The following is a 20,226-nucleotide window of genomic DNA, read 5'->3' as shown; positions in this document are numbered from 1 at the left end:
CCCTCCACAAGAGAACACACACACACACACACACACACACACACACACACACGGGGAGAGAGAGAGAGAGAGAGAGAGAGAGAGAGAGAGAGAGAGAGAGAGAGACTGCATATCCACTACTGGCCATTAAAACTACTACACCACGAAGATGACATGCTACAGACGCGAAATTTAACCGGCATGAAGAAGATGCTGTGATATGCAAATGATTAGTTTTCGGAGCATTCACACAAGGTTGGCGCCGGTGGCGACACCTACAACTTGCTGACATGAGGAAAGTTTCCAACCGATTTCTCATACACAAACAGCAGTTGACCGGCGTTGCCTAGTGAAACGTTGTTGTGATGCCTCGTGTAAGGAGGAGAAGTGCGTACTGTCACGATTCTGACTTTGATAAAGGTCGGATTGTAGCGTATCGCGATTGCAGTTTATCGTATCGCGACATTGCTGCTCGCGTCAGTCGAGATCCAATGACTGTTAGCAGAATATGGAATCGGTGGGTTCAGGAGGGTAATACGGAACGCCGTGCTGGATCCCAATGGCCTCGGTATCACCAGCAGTCGAGATGACAGGCATCTTATCCGCATGGCTGTAACGGATCGTGCAGCCACGTCTCAATCCCTGAGTCAACAGATGGAGACGTTTGCAAGACAACAACCATCTGCACCAACAATTTGACGACATTTGCAGCAGCATGGACTATCAGCTCAGAGACCATGGCTGCAGTTACCCTTGACACTGCATCATGGACGGGAGCACCTGTGATGGTGTACTCGACGATGAACCTGGGTGCACGAATGGCAAAACGTCATTTTTTCAGATGAATCCAGGTTCTGTTTACAGCATCGTGATAATCGCATCCATGTTTGGTGACATCGCAGTGATTGCACATTGGAAGCCTGTATTCGTCATCGCCATATTGGCGTATGACCTGGCGTGATGGTATGGGGTGCGATTGGTTACACGTCTCGGTCACCTCTTGTTCGCATTGACTGCACTTTGAACAGTGGACGTTACATTTCAGATGTGTTACGACCCGTGGCTCTACCCTACATTCGATCCCTGCAAAACCCTATATTTCAGCAGAATAATCCATGACCGCATGTTGCAGGTCCTGTATGGGCCTTTCTGGATACAGAAAATGTTCAACTGCTGCCCTGGCCAGCACATTTTCCAGATCTCTCACCAATTGAAAACGTCTGTTCAATGGTGGCCGAGCAAATGGCTCGTCACAATACGCCAGTCACTACTTTTGATTAACTGTTGTATCGTGTTGAAGCTGCATGGACAGCTGTACCTGTACACACCATCCGAGCTCTGTTTGACTCAATGCTGAGGCATATCAAGGCCGCTATTATGGCCAGAGGTGGATGTTCTGGGTACTGATTTCTCAACATCTGTGCACCCAAATTTCGTGAAAATGTAATCACATGTCAGTTCTAGTATAATGTATTTGTCCAATGAATACCCGTTTATCATTTGCATTTCTTCTTAGTGTAGCAATTTTAATGGCCAGTAGTGTATCTATATATCTGAAAATACTACAGCTCTTAAACAAGCCATAAAGTTATCTTTTTTAGAGCTTTTTTGCAATAATAAAACAAAACCTTTCTGGAAAGAATTGCAAATCAGTGTTATGATCTGGAATTTGCTGGGGACGAGTTCCAGTTTTAGAGTCTATCTTTGCATGAACAGCAAATAGCACATTTTTTAATCTTAATTTTCTTTTATTTTCCCAGACTTGCATGTGGATATCGTAATAGCTGGCCCCACTCAGTTATCGGTAGGATCCAGAGCGTCTCTTGAGTTTTTCTGATTGAAATTTACGTAGCAAATTGTAGTCCTTTCTATATCTTTCAAACAAATATGGAATTGTTTGAAGGGAAGGGTCTGTTATTAAAACAAAGGCTGAAATGCTTGTGAGGACAGAGTGGCATTCAGTGAGACTGGCAGTTGCTATATTTTCAGCCCGTGACATATACCACATAAAAACTGCATCTGACTACAGCATGCTCCTCTGATGGGCAATTAAATCTCTGGATAGCATTACCAAATAGTCCTTCGTATCAGGAAAAATGTGCATTTTTGTTTAGAAGGGTCATTAAATAAATAAGGCCCCAAAATTATTTTTGAAAGCCATTAATACATATTAAAAAAAAGGTCATTTTAGGTGCTGCAAATATGATGTTTATTTTTCCACGTATGTGAAGTTTAGAAAAATTCTGACAAGTGGAAGAGCTATAGTGAACCGGCTGCTCTCACACACACCAACATCTGATCGCTTAGTATAGAAGGTATGAAGCAACGTGAGTGGCAGAAAGTGAACATGCGCTGTAGACTAATGTGCAACTCTCACACTGCACACTCCACCATCGCCGACCTCAAGGCATCAATCAGTCTGCGTTGCACTACAACCGTGTAAACACGGTTGCCATCATTAATAACTTCGTGACTGACGGTGTCGCGAGTGAATGCTGGCGAAAGTTTAAATGTGGCCAAAATGTCGTGGACCGTGAAGGGGGCTGAGAAAAAGTCTGTCATTACAGCCGACCTTGTTGAGCGAGTTGACAGAATGGTTAGAGAAAATCGTAGGTTCACTATAACTGCTTTGTCTATGGAAATTCCGGAAGTTTCAAGATCTGTCGTACGCTCTGTCATTACTGAACATTTAGTCTACAAAAAACTTTGTGCTCGTCGGGTTCCAAAAATGTTGACAGACGCCCACAAAAATCACCGAATGACGCTAATTTGAATTTCCCGGACCTATATCACGATGAAGGAGAGAACTTTTTGAAATCAATTGTTACTGGAGATGAAACTTGGATCCGATGCGACACACCGGAAACGAAACGGCAGTCACAACAGTGGGTGCATCCAAATTCACCAAACAAAACAAAAAAATTCAAACATTCGACAATAGAAAGGTTATGGCTTCTGTGTTTTGGAACCAAAAAGGTGTGTTGCTTGTAGAGTTTATGCAGCCCAGAACCACTGTCAAGGCAGCTGCTTATTGTGAAACTTTATGACTTTTGCGGAGAGCCATTCAAAACAGATGAAGAGGGATGCTTACATCAGGAATTGTGTCGATCCGTGACAACGTGACGTTTGCGGAGAGCCATTCGAAACAAACGAAGAGGAATGCTTACATCAGGGATTGTGTCGATCCGTGACAACGCTCGTCCACACACTGCTGGCACAACCTGACAGCTACTCGAACAATTTTAGTGGGACATTTTTGATGATCCGCCGTACAGCCCTGACCTGGCACCCGGCGACTTTCACCATTTCCCTGAACTGAAAATACGGCTAGGAGGGCAGCACTTTCAAACCGACGAAGATCTGCAGAACAATGTCAGCGCTCATTTGAAATTGTTGGCGGCAATATTTTTGAAGAGGGTATTGCAGAGCTTGTCCACAGGTATGATAAATGTCTCAATCTATTCGGTGATTATGTTGAAAAGTAACCGAGTGTACAAAACTTTTGGTAAGAAAATAATTGTTTTCTATGAACTCGTCTTTTATTTATTGCCTGTCCGCCCCCGTAGCTGAGTGGTCAGCGTGACAGAATGTCAGTCCGGGTTCGATTCCTGGACGGGTCGGAAATTTTCTCCGTTCGGGGACTGGGTGTCGTGTCGTCCTCACCGTCACCATTTCGTCCGCATCGATGCGCAAGTTGCCAGAGTGGAGTCAGATCGAAAGACTTGCTCCCGGCAAATGGCCTACCTGACAGGAGGCACTAGTCACACGACGTTTATATATATATTTATAGCCTATCGGAGGTTGAAAAAAAAATGACGCTCGTACGTGAGACACTTGTCAATGTGACGTTCTGTGATTGAACCCTCAGTTGTGGAAGAAGAAATTGTAGTGGATATCTGTAAACATTATGTGCAGTATGTAGTAACGATGCAGTTAATTGGAGTACTATTCGGTGTCGGATGCTCGGGCTTCAGGTGATGCAGAAACTGAGCGCCGTGGTTGGCTACTGTATAGCCCAGACCTGGTGCCCTCCAATTCCCATCTGTTCCGTCCAGTTTATCGTACTCTACGTGGGATACACTTCGAAGAAGATGAGAGCGTAACTCGTGCAGCGAAAACGTGGCTACGAGCACAGGACGGGAGCTTCCGTTAACGGGATTTACGTGCTCGAAGCAGCGCTGGCGTAAGGCTGTAGAGTGTGCTGGACTCTGTGTGGAGGGGGATTTCGCTAAATGGGGGCAAACTGCAACGACAGTCCACGAAAGGATAACGGACGAAAAAGGTCGTACGGGTGTACGGCCGGAAATGCGTTTCGAGGGAGGTAAACCTACTCGTGAAGGTCTTTGATTGTACACTGTGAGGTGACAGAAGTCGTGGGATACCTCCTAACATTGTGTCGGACCTCCTTTTGCCCGCCGTAGTGCAGCAACTCGACATGGCGAGGGCTCGACGAGTCGTCGGAAGTCCCCTGCAGAAACTTTTGGCCCTGCTGACCCCCCGTTTTTTTTCCTCAGAAATTTCTTCCTCAAATTAAGGCCGATATTTGATATTAGTAGACTTCTCTTGGCCAGAAATGCCTTTTTTGCCATAGCGAGTCTGCTTTTGATGTCCTCCTTGCTCCGTCCGTCATTGGTTATTTTACTGCCTAGGTAGCAGAATTCCTTAACTTCATTGACTTCGTGACCATCAATCCTGATGTTAAGTTTCTCGCTGTTCTCATTTCTAATACTTCTCATTACCTTCGTCTTTCTCCTATTTACTCTCAAACCATACTGCGTACTCATTAGCCTGTTCATTCCGTTCATTTAATTCTCCTTCACTTTCACTCAGGATAGCAATGTCATCAGCGAATCGTATCATTGATATCCTTTCACCTTGTATTTTAATTCCACTCCTGAACCTTTCTTTTATTTCCATCATTGCTTCCTCGATGTACAGATTGAAGAGTAGGGGCGAAAGGCTACAGCCTTGTCGTACACCCTTCTTTATACGAGCACTTCGTTCTTGATCGTCCACTCTTATTATTCCCTCTTGGTTGTTGTACATATTGTATATGACCCGTCTCTCCGTATAGCTTACCCCTACTTTTTTCAGAATCTCGAACAGCTTGCACCATTTTATATTGTCGAACGCTTTTTCCAGGTCGACAAATCCTATGAAAGTGTCTTGATTTTTCTTTAGCCTTGCTTCCATTATTAGCCGTAACGTCAGAATTGCCTCTCTCGTCCCTTTACTTTTCGTAAAGCCAAACTGATCGTCACCTAGCGCATTCTCTATTTTCTTTTCCATTCTTCTATATATTATTCTTGTAAGCAGCTTCGATGCATGAGCTGTTAAGCTGATTGTGCGATAATTCTCGCACTTGTCAGCTTGAACCATCTTCGGAATTGTGTGGATGATGCTTTTCCGAAAGTCAGATGGTATATCGCCAGACTCATATATTCTACACACCAACGTGAATAGTCGTTTTGTTGCCACTTCCCCCCAATGATTTTAGAAATTCTGATGGAATGTTATCTATCCCTTCTGCCTTATTTGACTGTAAGTCCTCCAAAGCTCTTTTAAATTCCGATTCTAATACTGGATCCCCTATCTCTTCTAAATCGACTCCTGTTTCTTCTTCTATCACATCAGACAAATCTTCACCCTCAAAGAGGCTTTCAATGTATTCTTTCCACCTATCTGCTCTCTCCTCTGCATTTAACAGTGGAATTCCCGTTGCACTCTTAAATGTTACCACCGTTGCTTTTAATGTCACCAAAGGTTGTTTTGACTTTCCTGTATGCTGAGTCTGTCCTTCCGACAATCATATCTTTTTCGATGTCTTCACATTTTTCCTGCAGCCATTTCGTCTTAGCTTCCCTGCACTTCCTATTTAATTCATTCCTCAGCGACTTGTATTTCTGTATTCCTGATTTTCCCGGAACGTGTTTGTACTTCCTCCTTTCATCCTCCTTTCATCCTGCCTCTATAGCTGTCGGTAATTGCGAAAGTATTGCCAGTGCAGGATTTTGTGCGCAAACTGTCCTCTCCGTTACGGGCCACAAATCTTTGACGGGATTCGTGTCGGATAAACCGGACGGCCAAATCGGCCTCGAGAATTGAAATGTTCTTCGGAGACGTGAAGCCCACGAATGTCCGCAAATGCTCTCCCCGCACCATTGCGGAGCCACCACCGGCGTGCACATTCGAATCTACAGCTTCGTGGGATCTGTATCGCACTCGATACCGCCGGGTCTCACTGACGGAAATCGTATCTCGTCTGACGGGGCCACCGTTTTCCTGTCACCTAGGCTCCGACCGATACGGTCATGAGCCCGGTAGCGGAACTGCAGGTGACGTCGGCAGAGGCACTCGTGTCGGTCGCCTGCTGCCCTGTCACAGTAACGCCAAATTTCACCGCCCGTCCTAAAGGGTACGTCAGTTGTACGTCCCACTACGATTTCTGCAGTTTTTCTCGCACTGTTGCTCGTCTGTTAGCACTGACAACTCTACGCAAACACTGCCGCTCTCAGTCGTTAAGTGAAGTCCGTAGGCTCTCGCACTGTCTGTGGTGAGTGGTAATGCTCGAAATGTGATATTCTCTGCACACGGTTGACACTGTGGATCTCGGAATATTGAATTCCCTAACGATTTCCTAAATAGACTGTCCGTACGTGTAGCTCCGTCTACCGTTCTGTGTTCGAAGTCTGTTTGTTCCCGTTGTGCAGCCATCTGTGTAAGAAACATTTTCACGTGAATCACCTGAGTACAGATGACAGCTACACCAATGTCTTTTATACCTCGTGTTCGTGACAGTATCGCCGTCGTTAGGTGTGCGTATCACTATCCTGTGAGTTTTGTCACCTCGGTGGATGCTTCAGTGGCTGCAAGCACACATAAGAATACACCAGACAAGTGGGAATTTTCTGTCAGTACTCACGGTTTGGTGATACGTTAGCAGTGAACCACCACCACCACTACCACCAATTTAGCCAAATGTGTGGTCAGGGTAGATGTTTTCGAGAAGTGTCCACACGGCATTGCAGGAGTGAGCTGGAGCACTGTTGTGCGGTGACCACATTACTCTTTGTTCCGCTAAATGCTCGTCTTCCGGCAGGGGAGGCAGGGTCAGATACGCCTCGCCTGTGAGGTGTCGTTAAAGTGTGACCGATCCCACGATTCCGTCACCGATAATCTGGAGCCGCACACCGGGGCCTAACCGCTGCCGCCGGTGTACCACTGAGACACGACTACTGACCGAATGTTCCCATTTGTCTAGTATACGTGCTTTCAGACATTTGAAAAATACACCGTCAGAGACGTTCGAATGAGTGTATCTCCCTAAGAACACATTTCCGGCCACACGGCTCTCTACACCTAGTTACAAGAATTCTACACGTCCGAAAGACCTGGACGCCATCGGAAGAGCTACCGTGAAGTCTGTAGACTCCCGTCTCGAAATTTATCTACCGTATCGACAAATTTCAGCTATTTCATTGTTTGAAAAAATATTCTTTTACTAAAATAGCACTATATGTCAAACAAAGATGCTTCTTCCCGTGCCGGATGCCTGCCCTCCTCTCTCTACCCAGTCGGATTGTGTATATTTCTTTTAGAAACTAAGGTCATGCTGCCTTCTTTAATTTTGGATTTGACAGTGCTGTATGTTTTTATATTTTATCTGTACAGGTTGTGCATAAAGTCTGGGAACACTTCCAATTATTTATTACACAAGAACTAAACATTGTATAGATGTCATACATATTGTATTTTGAACAGAAAAACGAAAGATTTTTTTACAAATGTTCGATACGCGAACCACGAGTGACCCTGCAGATGTCGATACGGTATTAGAACTCTAGCCGTACCCATCCCAGCGTGGCATCGTCGACTGTGGTAATCACTTCCCGTATTCTCTCCCGGAGCTCTGCTACATCACTTGGTAGAGCCAGTACGTACACCAGATCTTCAACGTGTCCCCGCAGAAGAAAGTCACACGGAGTGAGGTGTGGTAATTGGGAAGGCCATTTCGTGAAACAGCTGTCCCCTTCTGTAGCACAGCCGATCCGTCGGTGCAGCAGCTTCTGCACTAGCTCCAATTCGAACGGTTTCGTAGACAGCTTCTGTCGCAGGACTTTCCACACTGCCATTGGAGCCATTTGGTGTTCACGGGCTGCACGGCGCACCTATTTCTTTGGACTCCTTACGAATGTCTCTGGTATGCACTCCACATTCACTTCACTCGTACTGGGACATCCGCTTCTCTTTGCCGGGCACGGGCGACCCGTCGTAACGAATTTTTAAATTGCCTTCCGTGTGGCTTCTTACCGTACTCGGATCTAAACATCCGTCGAACAGCTGCAGCACCCTCGTTTTTATCGAACTCTCGACACACGGAAAGCTCGCTCCGCACCTGAACTCGCCACGTTTGCGACTATCGGCAAATTGTCAAACTACGCTGTGGCAGTATACGTGGGGGAGAGGCTCTCAGGGTTTCTCTTCAAAATGTCATATGTACGATATCTGGTTCTTGGAAAATGTTCCCAGACTTTATGTACACCCTGTATTTATGTTTCTGCTACTGTATGCCCCCTCCCTGCTCTCCCATCACCCCTTTCCCGTACACCCTCAAAAGAATTGTGTGATTTGTTGATGATATATTTTGTTTGTGTAGGCTTTTATTCATTTCCTTTCAGTTTTCCTAACAGCTGTTAGGCTCTGTTTATCTTTACATTTTTCTAATATTATTTTGTTATTAATCTGTCTTATTTATTTTCTTTGCATTCTTGTAATTCCAATGTAACTATTCCATTGGGTGGCATATATTGGTCACAGTTAGGTCACGTAACCGGTCGAGCACGACTGTCGAGACTATACAATGTGGTGCTGTACTTTGTGTGAAGATACTTTGGTATGACGACTCATTTGTAATTTTTATTTTTAAACACCTTCTAATATTTTTACTGATAATGTTTACTATACATTATGCTTGTGTTTCTCGAGTGTTGTATTTCATTTGGCAGATGTTCTGTGGATGGGCTAAATGTCAGATGCGGCAAAAATTATTTTTAACAATGAGGAATCTGTTCTTCTTAAGCGGCCCATTGCAGCAGTGTGTAAGGAGTGCTCACAATCTTCATAGCTGGTGTTTCACCCACATCTGAGCATGCTGGTCCACAAAGTTGATTAATTTATTTAAAAAAATACGTACATAAACAGATTTAATTTTTTTTTTTTTTTTAAAACAAGTCTTCATTTTCTGTTTTGAAATTCCTCGAGGCTCTGTAACATTTTGATTTTCTTCTTTATACCAAATCCTAAGGCTGTAATTGATCCCTGTTCCGTCCCTCTGTCGTAAAACACTAAACCACGTGAGCCGATTTTAATTCTACTCGAGTTTTTTCCATTGCACTTTTGATAACCGTATTTTGCCCCATTAGATCTCACGTAGAGCCTCTTCCAACTTCACTAGACTATGAAGGTAATCCCAAAAGTAAGATCTCCTATTTTTTATAAGTACATAGACCTGTTTAGTTCTACAATCGTTTACATCAGTTTACAGCTCGAACATTTAGCTATTTTTTGACACAATCACCATTTCTGTCGACGCATTTTTGTAGACGCTGTGGCAGTTTTTGTACGCCCGTGTCACACCAGCTCGCCGCCATGCTGTTCAGAAAGTTACGAACCCCTTCTTTCACCTTGTCATCCCAGCTGAATCGCTTTCCGGCCATATTTTCTTTTAACCTAGGGACCAGGTGATAGTCACTGGGTGCCAAGTCAGGACTATAGGGTGAGTGGGCGATTACGTTTCACTGAAACTGTTGCAGGAGAGCAACGGTTTGCCGAGTGAGTGTTGTCACGGAGAATGTGTACGTCCTCGCTCTACATTCCTCTTCTCCGGTTCTGTATTGCCCATTTGAGTTTTTTCAAAGTCTCACAGTAGCTGTCAGCATTAATTGTGGTTCCGGCGATCCAGCTCCGACGACGAGGTGAAAGAGTAGGTTCATAACTTCCCGATCGGCACGGCGGCGAGCCGGTATGACGCGGGCATTCAAAAACTGCCACGAGGTCTACAAAAATGCGCCGACAGAAATGGTGATTATATCGAAAAATAGCTAAATGTTCAAGCTGTAAACGGATGTAAACGATCGTAGAAATAAACAGGTCTATGTACTTGTAAGAATATAGGAGACCTTACTTTTGGGATTACTCTTGTATATTTTGACCCTACAGTTTACTGTCCATGAATAAATCATATTATGTACTATGAAATGTTAGTTCCAAAGAGTACACGTGGCCTGTTACCTTCACGGTGCACTGTGTGATGGCTGCTGTTTGGTTACAGACGAAACAGCCCGAGGTGATCGAGCTGCCGAGTGAAGATGACAGTGGGGAAGAGGTGAGTACTGCTACAGCAAAGTTGTACTGTTCTGTAGAAATAAGACTGAGGGGGAAGAATCTGATGTAGAAGGTTACAGTGGCTCCTACAATGGGAAAGAACTGACGCTACACGTGCTTGATGCCGGTTTTGAACTAGAACTTAAAACTGTACCGGAACGAGTGACAGTGTTTTATACAGATTGACGTACGTGGGAATCGAGTTATTGATTCGCTCTAACCCTTTTTTTTTCCCTCTCTTTTCTTTTCTTTTTTCTTTTTTTCTTTTTTTCTTTCTTTTTTCCCCACAGTCAAATAAGCATTTTGCAAATACGTATTCAGTTTGATGTGCCAGTGGTCATCTTCAGATAGAGAAAGGGAAGGGGACGAGACAGAGAGAGAAGGTGGACGGAGTTCATTCTGCCTCTGAAAACTCTACTTGTATCTTTGGTATGATTTTATTTATTTATTATTACTATTATTATTATTAGGTAGATTGTTATTTTCAGAGTTTATGGATTTTGTGACAATTCTTTGTCTCCTCTTTTTCTATATTTACAGTGCGTAGAGGATCACCGGTAGTCAAACCGGGTTACGGCATTGAGAAAAACAAATATAAAAAATTAATGTTTTGTACAAGGGATGCCCTGCAGCTCGAAAATGCGTCACATTACTAAAACCCGACACGAGTCTGTAAGGGATACGCAGTATCTGATCGAGAGTACGTGAACACCTATTTGTGGACACCAATACGGGTGTGTCACCCAGTGTGGAGTGTGTCGAACCTTTACCTTTTAACGGCTCGAACTGTGCCGGGGCACTTTCCGTAAACTGTGTGCGTGTCTGTGGAGGAGATAGCCCGGTCATCCTCAAGAGGAGGTAGTGATGTCGGACGCCGGGTCAGAGCAAAGTCGGCATTCCGACTCGTCCCGGAGGTGTTCCGCCGGGCACTTGTCGGGACTCTGGGTGGGCCAGTCTATTTTGGCAATGTTACTGTCCACGAACCGTCATCTCACAGCTGCCGCTTTATGACAGTGCACTGTTATGCCGATACAGGCAGTTGTTGCTTCCGAATTGTTCCTCTACTGCAGGGGGGGCAGGAATCCTGCACGTGTCCGGTGCACTTGCACGCGTGCAGTTAACAGGTGTTCTGTGTGCACACAGGGGCAAGCTGGCCACCCACTTCTCTCCCCTCCCCACCGTACCGTCTCCCACTCCGCCCTCTGTAATGCGTTTTGTTTCCTAGCTTGCTTTATTGAATGAAGGCATAAGGTTAGTAAGAGTGCTTGAAAGAAATCATGCTATGAAAGAGTACCTATTACCTGCGGGACATTTTATTTAATTATCACAGGTGGAGTTTACAATACGTGTAGTGTCTGGAACAAAATTTCTACATACAGACAAATGCAAACAGTTACGTAAATTTTCATCACTGATGTTTGCTTTTAACCGAGACTTATTAATTTTCATAACAGAAAAAAATATCTCACAAACGTATGTCAAACCAAACATTAACGTTATCTTCGCGGCTTCACGATGAAGACGAGGAAACTCTTGCCGTGTAAAGTCTTGATAAGAGTCTATTAGACATCTTGCCAAAAGGAGTATCCAGGGCAAGTTTCCTGAATTAGTATCTCTTATTGAAGGAAATAGTGCGCATATAGTATTAGGAACGGAAAGTTGGTTAAAACCGGAAGTGAACAGTAACGAAATCCTAGACACAGAATGGAATATATACCGCAAGGATAGGATAAACGCCAATGGTGGAGGAGTATTTATAGCAGTAAAGAATTCAATAATATCCAGTGAAGTTATTAGCGAATGCGAATGTGAAATAATCTGGGTTAAGCTAAGTATCAAAGGTGGGTCAGATATGATAGTCGGATGCTTCTATAGACCACCTGCATCAGCAACCGTAGTAGTTGAGCGCCTCAGAGAGAACCTGCAGAACGTCGTGAAGAAGTTTCGTGATCATACTATTGTAATAGGGGGAGACTTCAATCTACCAGGTATAGAATGGGATAGTCACACAATCAGAACTGGAGCCAGGGACAGAGACTCTTGTGACATTATCCTGACTGCCTTGTCCGAGAATTACTTCGAGCAGATAGTTAGAGAACCAACTCGTGAAGCTAACGTTTTAGACCTCATAGCAACAAATAGACCGGAACTTTTCGACTCCGTGAATGTAGAAGAGGGTATCAGTGATCATAAGTCAGTGGTTGCATCAATGACTACAAGTGTAATAAGAAATGCCAAGAAAGGAAGGAAAATATATTTGCTTAACAAGAGTGATAGGACACAAATCGCAGAATATCTGAGTGACCACCATCAAACGTTCATTTCTGAGGAAGAGGATGTGGAACAAAAATGGAAAAAATTCAGAAACATCGTCCAGTACGCCTTAGATAAGTTCGTACCGACTAAGGTCCAAAGCGAGGGGAAAGATCCACCGTGGTATAACAATCATGTACGAAAGGTACTACGGAAACAAAGAAAGCTTCATCATAGGTTTAAGAGTAGTCGAATCATAGCTGATAAGGAAAAGCTGAACGAAGCGAAAAAGAGCGTAAAGAGAGCAATGAGAGAAGCATTCAACGAATTCGAACATAAAACATTGGCAAACAATCTAAACAAGAACCCTAAAAAGTTTTGGTCATATGTAAAATCGGTAAGCGGATCTAAATCCCCTATTCAGTCACTCGTTGACCACGATGGCACCGAAACAGAGGACGACCGAAGAAAGGCAGAAATACTGAATTCAGTGTTCCGAAACTGTTTCACTGCGGAAAATCGTAACACGGTCCCTGACTTCAGCCGTCGCACAGACGCCAAAATGGAAAATACTGAAATAAACGATATCGGAATTGAAAAACAACTGCTATCACTTAGTAGCGGAAAAGCATCCGGACCAGACGAGATACCCTTAAGATTCTACAGTGATTATGCTAAAGAACTTGCCCCCTTTCTATCAGCAATTTATCGTAGATCGCTGGAAGAACGTAAAGTACCTAGCGACTGGAAGAAAGCGCAGGTCGTTCCCATTTTCAAGAAGGGTCATAAATCAGATGCGAATAATTATAGGCCTATTTCGCTGACGTCAATCTGTTGTAGAATAATGGAACATGTTTTGTGTTCTCGTATTATGACGTTCTTAGATAATACAAATCTCCTTCATCATAACCAACATGGATTCCGCAAACAGAGATCATGTGAAACTCAGCTCGCCCTATTTGCCCAAGAAATTCACAGTGCCGTAGACACTGGCGAGCAGATTGATGCCGTATTCCTGGACTTCAGGAAGGCATTTGATACAGTTCCGCACTTACGTTTAGTGAAAAAAATACGAGCTTACGGAATATCGGACCAGGTTTGTGATTGGATTCAGGATTTCCTAGAAGAAAGAACACAACATGTCATTCTTAACGGTTCAAAATCTGCAGATGTAGAGGTAATTTCGGGAGTACCGCAAGGAAGCGTGATAGGACCTTTATTGTTTACAATATACATAAATGACTTAGTTGACAACATCGGTAGCTCCGTGAGGCTATTTGCAGATGACACGGTTGTCTACAAGAAAGTAGCAACATCAGAAGACTCGTACGTACTCCAGGAAGACCTGCAGAGGATTAATGCATGGTGTGACAGCTGGCAGCTTTCCCTAAATGTAGATAAATGTAATATAATGCGCATACATAGGGGCAGAAATCCATTCCAGTACGATTATGCCATAGGTGGTAAATCATTGGAAGCGGTAACGACCGTAAAATACTTAGGAGTTACTATCCGGAGCGATCTGAAGTGGAATGATCACATAAAACAAATAGTGGGAAAAGCAGGCGCCAGGTTGAGATTCATAGGAAGAATTCTAAGCGACGAAAGAAGTAGCTTACAAAACGCTTGTTCGTCCGATTCTTGAGTATTGCTCATCAGTATGGGACCCTTACCAGGTTGGATTAATAGAAGAGATAGACATGATCCAGCGAAAAGCAGCGCGATTCGTCATGGGGACATTTAGTCAGCGCGAGAGCGTTACGGAGATGCTGAACAAGCTCCAGTGGCGGACACTTCAAGAAAGGCGTTACGCAATACGGAGAGGTTTATTATCGAAATTACGAGAGAGCACATTCCGGGAAGAGATGGGCAACATATTACTACCGCCCACATATATCTCGCGTAATGATCACAACGAAAAGATCCGAGAAATTAGAGCAAATACGGAGACTTACAAGCAGTCGTTCTTCCCACGCACAATTCGTGAATGGAACAGGGAAGGGGGGATCAGATAGTGGTACAATAAGTACCCTCCGCCACACACCGTAAGGTGGATCGTGGAGTATAGATGTAGATGTAGATGTAGAACTTGTCTCTCAGACGAGAATTACACTCTAGATCTGCCTGAGAAATTCCTCTTTTATTGCACTAAGTACGGAAACATATTCTTTGCAATTCTGTTCTCCCACAGTAGACAGAGTAGGGAAATGCAGTGCGTTCCCTGACGAGATATGTCATTCCCATAGCTCGAGCTTGCTAGTGAAAGCTTGCACCTTTTCAGCCATTTCACAAATTAGCTGATTTTCTACCTGCAAACTTGTGTTCAATGCATTCATGTGTCTGGTAATGTCCACTAAAAATGCAAGGTCGGCAACCCACTCTGGATCTTCTAACTCGGGATCGTACCTTCCTTTGTCCTTTAAAAACTGATTTATTGGTATTCTCAACTCAAAAACTTTTTTGAGTACATTACCGAGGCTAATCCAGCGGCCTTCTCTTTGGTATTGCATGTCACCGTACTCATCCCCAATTTCATTTAAATATGTGTGAAACTATGTGTAATCCCTTGGGATCTCAAATAATTAACTGCCCGAATAACCACAAGCATGACGACCCCAGTTTTGCTGCTTTTGCACAGAGTACTTCTTGGTACAAAACGCAGAGGATTCTGCACAGTGATTATTCTGTACGCTGAGGCTTTTCTCTTAGTAATCCAACACATCCCATTTGTTCCCCTTTCATTGCAGGTGCTCCGTCTGTTGTCAAACGTTCCCAGTTTAAGCCAGCTGAATCGACAGCTTCTTCAACGGCTTTTAGGATGTCCACACTAGTGGTCGTGCTTTTTAAAGATATCGTATCTAAAAATAAGCCACAGCTGCAAAATACTAACATGAATTCTTTACAGACGAATGGAAAAACTGGTAGAAGCCGACCTCGGGGAAGATCAGTTTGGATTCCGTAGAAATACTGGAACACGTGAGGCAATACTGACCTTACGACTTATCTTAGAAGAAAGATTAAGGAAAGGCAAACCTACGTTTCTAGCATTTGTAGACTTTGAAAAAGCTTTTGACAATGTTGACTGGAATACTCTCTTTCAAATTCTAAGGGTGGCGTGGGTAAAATACAGGGAGCGAAAGGCTATTTACAATTTGTACAGAAACCAGATGGCAGTTATAAGAGCCGAGGGACATGAAAGGGAAGCAGTGCTTGGGAAGGGAGTAAGACAGGGTTGTAGCCTCTCCCCGGTGTTATTCAATCTGTATATTGAGCAAGCAGTAAAGGAAACAAAAGAAAAATTCGGAGTAGGTATTAAAATCCATGGAGAAGAAATAAAAACGTTGAGGTTTGCCGATGACATTGTAATTCTGTCAGAGACAGCAAAGGACTTGGAAGAGCAGTTGAACGGAATAGATGGTGTCTTGAAGGGAGGATATAAGATGAACATCAACAAAAGCAAAACGAGGATAATGGAATGTAGTCGAATTAAGTCAAGTGATGTTGAGGGTATTAGATTAGGAAATGAGACACTTAAAGTAGTAAAGGAGTTTTGCTATTTGGGGAGCAAAATAACTGATGATGGTCGAAGTAGAGAGGATATAAAATGTAGACTGGCAATGGCAAGGAAAGCGTTTTTGAAGAAGAGAAATTTGTTAACATCGAGTATAGATTTAAGTGTCAGGAAGTCATTTCTGAAAGTATTCGTATGGAGTGTAGCCATGTATGGAAGTGAAACATGGACGGTAAATAGTTTGGACAAGAAGAGAATAGAAGCTTTCGAAATGTGGTGCTACAGAAGAATGCTGAAGATTAGATTGGTAGATCACATAACTAATGAGGAAGTATTGAATAGGATTGTGGAGAAGAGAAGTTTGTGGCACAACTTGACCACAAGAAGGGATCGGTTGGTAGGACATGTTCTCAGGCATCAAGGGATCACCAATTTAGTATTGGAGGGCAGCGTGGAGGGTAAAAATCGTAGGGGGAGACCAAGAGATGTATACACTAAGCAGATTCAGAAGGATGTAGGTTGCAGTAGGTACTGGGAGATGAAGAAGCTTGCACAGGATAGAGTAGCATGGAGAGCTGCATCAAACCAGTCTCAGGACTGAAGACCATAACAACAACAACATCTAAAAATTCCTCTGCTATGTGCAGAGCAGTGTCCACGCTGTGCACATAAATCACTAATTCCGCAGTGGCTAAAATATATACGGACTCGTCAACTGCGATGGAAAGTGCGATAAACTCCTGTACTGTACTCCTCAATTGACGCCGAACGTCACCTGCCACGGCACTTACACGGCGACTTAAAAGTCTGCCGAGAAAGAGTGGTAGCTGGAAACTGATTTGCATTCAGTGGGAAAAGTATACCAGCAGTGTCATTGATGCACTCCTTTATAAACTCATCTTCAGCAAACGGTTTTTCAGCTTTCGCTAATTAAGCGCAATCTTATAACTTGCACTTACCGCCGGGCTATCGTTGTTGTCGTCCTGAAAAATTGGAGACAGTGCTCCGTAAAATGTCAAATCAGTTAGACGAGAGACACGACGAAATACGGCGTCCACTACGTAGTGGTCGCGCTTCGCATCGACGTCCGCAGCTCGGCCCGGTACTACCCGCAACCTGCCGGCTGTCGCCACCGCCACGGTCGACGATTGCACGCGAGCGGCACACGTGCAGCACTGTGCGCTCGTGAGCCTCGTGCGACGTTTGCCCGCCCCCGCTCTACTGTGCACAGTACACGACACCGTAAAATGTGTTCGTATCCTCCCACATTTAGTGTTTCGTCGAGCACGAGAAAGGGGTCACGTCCCGACCACGACGAATGCCACCGTACCGTAATCCACCTCCTCTGCACTTCACACGGTGGTAGGTAATGTTCTCCGGGCATTTGCCAAACCCAGTTCCTTCCGTGAGACCGGCACGGTGGTAGTGCAGGTCGGCACCCCGTGCCACTCGTTTCCGGTCGTCCACCGTCCGGTGGCGTCGCTCTCTGCACGTCCGCCGCCTCCCGTCAGTGCGTAGTGTCGACTACCGAAGTGCGTAGCTTACGGGGAGCTGCCCGACCTTTATACGCCGTCCTTTTCAACTTTCTGCGTACGGTCACCGTGCCAGGTGGACTGCCGGTAGCACTTTGGAACTCGCCAGTAATTCCTTCTGCCAATTTTGTGTGATTTTATCTAATCGCTCTCCGGAATGTTCGACGGCTCCTTTCCGTCGGTACATGAGGACTTCCCCGTCTCGGTTTAGCTGTGATCGTACCTTCGCGTTTCGACTCCACAGCCACACCGCCGACTGTCGATTCGGGCCCTTCTGGAAGTGGCAAAATGTTCCGTACGGAATTGTTACGCCAGTGACGTTCGACGACTCTAGTCTGCATTCGGAGTTGTCGGGGTCGTCCGACTTGACTCGATCTGCCCGTACTCTTCTCCGCTGACAGTGAGACACCCCCTGTCTCCTTTCATTGCAGTGGGTCCACCTCTAGTGACATACATCTGTCAGTTCGACATTACGTCGGGGAGTCCCGATACGTTCTATCAGATAGGGTCGTATACTGTCCTAATAGACTGCCTAATCTCGTCCTAACTGTACGTGGGACCCTTTCGTCTGAGTGAGCTGGCCTTTTTCTGTAACCCTCCTCGAACTGTGCTCACCCCTCCCAGACAGAGGGAAAATGTTGCATATTTTCGGTATTAGTAGTATAAAAATAAATGATAGAAGACACGAACTTTTACAAATAATGCACGGATGTAGCAGCCACGAATTGCAATCTACCTGTTCACTGCTGGCTGGCAAAATTCTGACATCACTTAGAATAGCAAAAAATTAAATTCTGCTTATTGTGTGTGTGCAGTATACTCTGTGTCAGTCAGTGATCCTGTGCTGACGCGCTACGGCAGACTCTAAACATTGCTCTAAAATTCCGTGCCTACCTGTATTTATCTGCAGGAATTCCATCTGGCTTAGTGAGTGTCCACATGAGTAGTTTTTCATGTGATGTTCAGTCCATCACTTACTCCCAACCTCAGGTTTAAAGTGATGGTGTATGGTGTACAACTTTGATTACGTGAACAGTAAGCTGATAATTCTGGAGGTACAGAAATACCTGTGTGAAATGTGTTAATGATATTTGTTACTCAGACCATAAAAGCAGGAATACAAAGACTGAGTAATGTAGAACTTACAGGGGACATTTGGCGGGTGGGGGGGATGTCAGAATTGGAAGAAGGAAATAAAGTTCATAGTTTCAAAAAGTACAAGAATGTTTTAGGTTTTTACTTTACATATGTGTATACGTGTGCAATCGAGCTCTTGTTCGTATTTTGATTAGGGCAAACATCTTAAATTTTACTCCTTAAAGCAGATTTGCCAAGGCACTGATCTGTGAGTGGAACAAAAATAGTATGCAAAGTGGTCGCTGACAAATTTTGTGCTCTTGTCGCCTCTAGTTCTGCGCACAGACGTACTTGTCGTGGATACGTCAGTGTGTCCTCGATATTGCATTCGTCAGACAATCCTGCCATAGTTCTGAGGTGCACAATATGTTACTCGACACACCTCTGTAGTCTGGTTGGAGATCTTCCTAAAGTGCCAAATTCGTGATCCACAAAACACCTATCTGCTGATAATCTGTAGTTGAAAAACAGTTTATGATGCATCAACTCCTTTTTCTGGAAAGGCCTTATGATCTTCTGACGTAGAGCAGATGCCTCACGGGGCAACAAGTACGAATGGAAGAGGTGTGCGGGTAGAACAGTTTGTGAGAGGTTTCAGTCGAGGCAATTTTGCATTAGTTCCTAATGTGAGAGAAAAAATTCCCTTTCCTCGACTTACTGCCATTTCCTCTGCTGTTTTTGACTTTGACAACAATTAATTGGTAATAAACTTTGTAAACCGTCACATCAATGTATTTATATGAGTTGGCTGATTCAAATTGTGACAGCAGTCGTAGGATACCACGTTTTTTTCATTTTGTAAATACACAATTTTACATTTCTGAACATTCAAAGCGTGTTGTCAATCTTTGGACTATTCTGAAATCTTTATCGAGATACTATTAAATATTTGTGTATTTTTTTCATGCAGTACTTCAATATTCCGAGTATTTCACAATATTTTGACGATTTCAAATTTGAATAATGCACAAAGTAATCACGAAACAAAGTTAAACACTTCACGCTAGGTACATTTATTCAAGTTTACTCATGAAATACTTTGTTGGGCAAATGACAACCGTTTGCATCTACACAATACTTGAGGCATTTCATGCAGTTTTTGGAAACATATCATAACTGCTGGAGGAATTCTGGAAATTTCATAATGAATTTGATCTTTTAATTGTTGCAACCTTCACAGCTGGGCGGACTACACTCTCACCTTCAAATAACCTCATAAGGGAAAGTTTGGCACGGTTAAACGGCGCGAGCGAAGCGGCCGTTCGACACGAGTGCCTTCGGAAATTATGCAGTTACCAAACGTGTTACGGAGAATGGAAGTTTGTAGCCACATTCAGTACAAACAGGAATTGGATATCTCAGCTAACTCTCAGAATGATTATGAAAAGCACACTGCACGTCCACAATAGATTCGCCATAGGAAAAAGAGAT

The 20,226-nt window shown here is 44.0% G+C and overlaps 1 protein-coding gene across 9 annotated transcripts in view; it reads left to right on the top strand.

Annotated features, from left to right (window-relative positions):
* Positions 1 to 20,226, top strand: part of LOC126108938 (uncharacterized) — a 237,986-nt gene that overhangs the window by 85,665 nt on the left and 132,095 nt on the right. For all 9 annotated transcript variants that reach the window (XM_049914314.1, XM_049914312.1, XM_049914311.1 and 6 more), the window contains one exon: positions 10,310 to 10,363. In XM_049914314.1, coding sequence (XP_049770271.1) covers positions 10,310 to 10,363 — 54 coding nt within the window. The remainder of the gene's footprint in view (positions 1 to 10,309; positions 10,364 to 20,226) is intronic.

Source organism: Schistocerca cancellata, chromosome 11 (assembly GCF_023864275.1).
Source record: "Schistocerca cancellata isolate TAMUIC-IGC-003103 chromosome 11, iqSchCanc2.1, whole genome shotgun sequence".
Lineage (NCBI taxonomy): Eukaryota > Metazoa > Arthropoda > Insecta > Orthoptera > Acrididae > Schistocerca > Schistocerca cancellata.
This window is presented reverse-complemented; position numbering and strand designations above follow the sequence as displayed.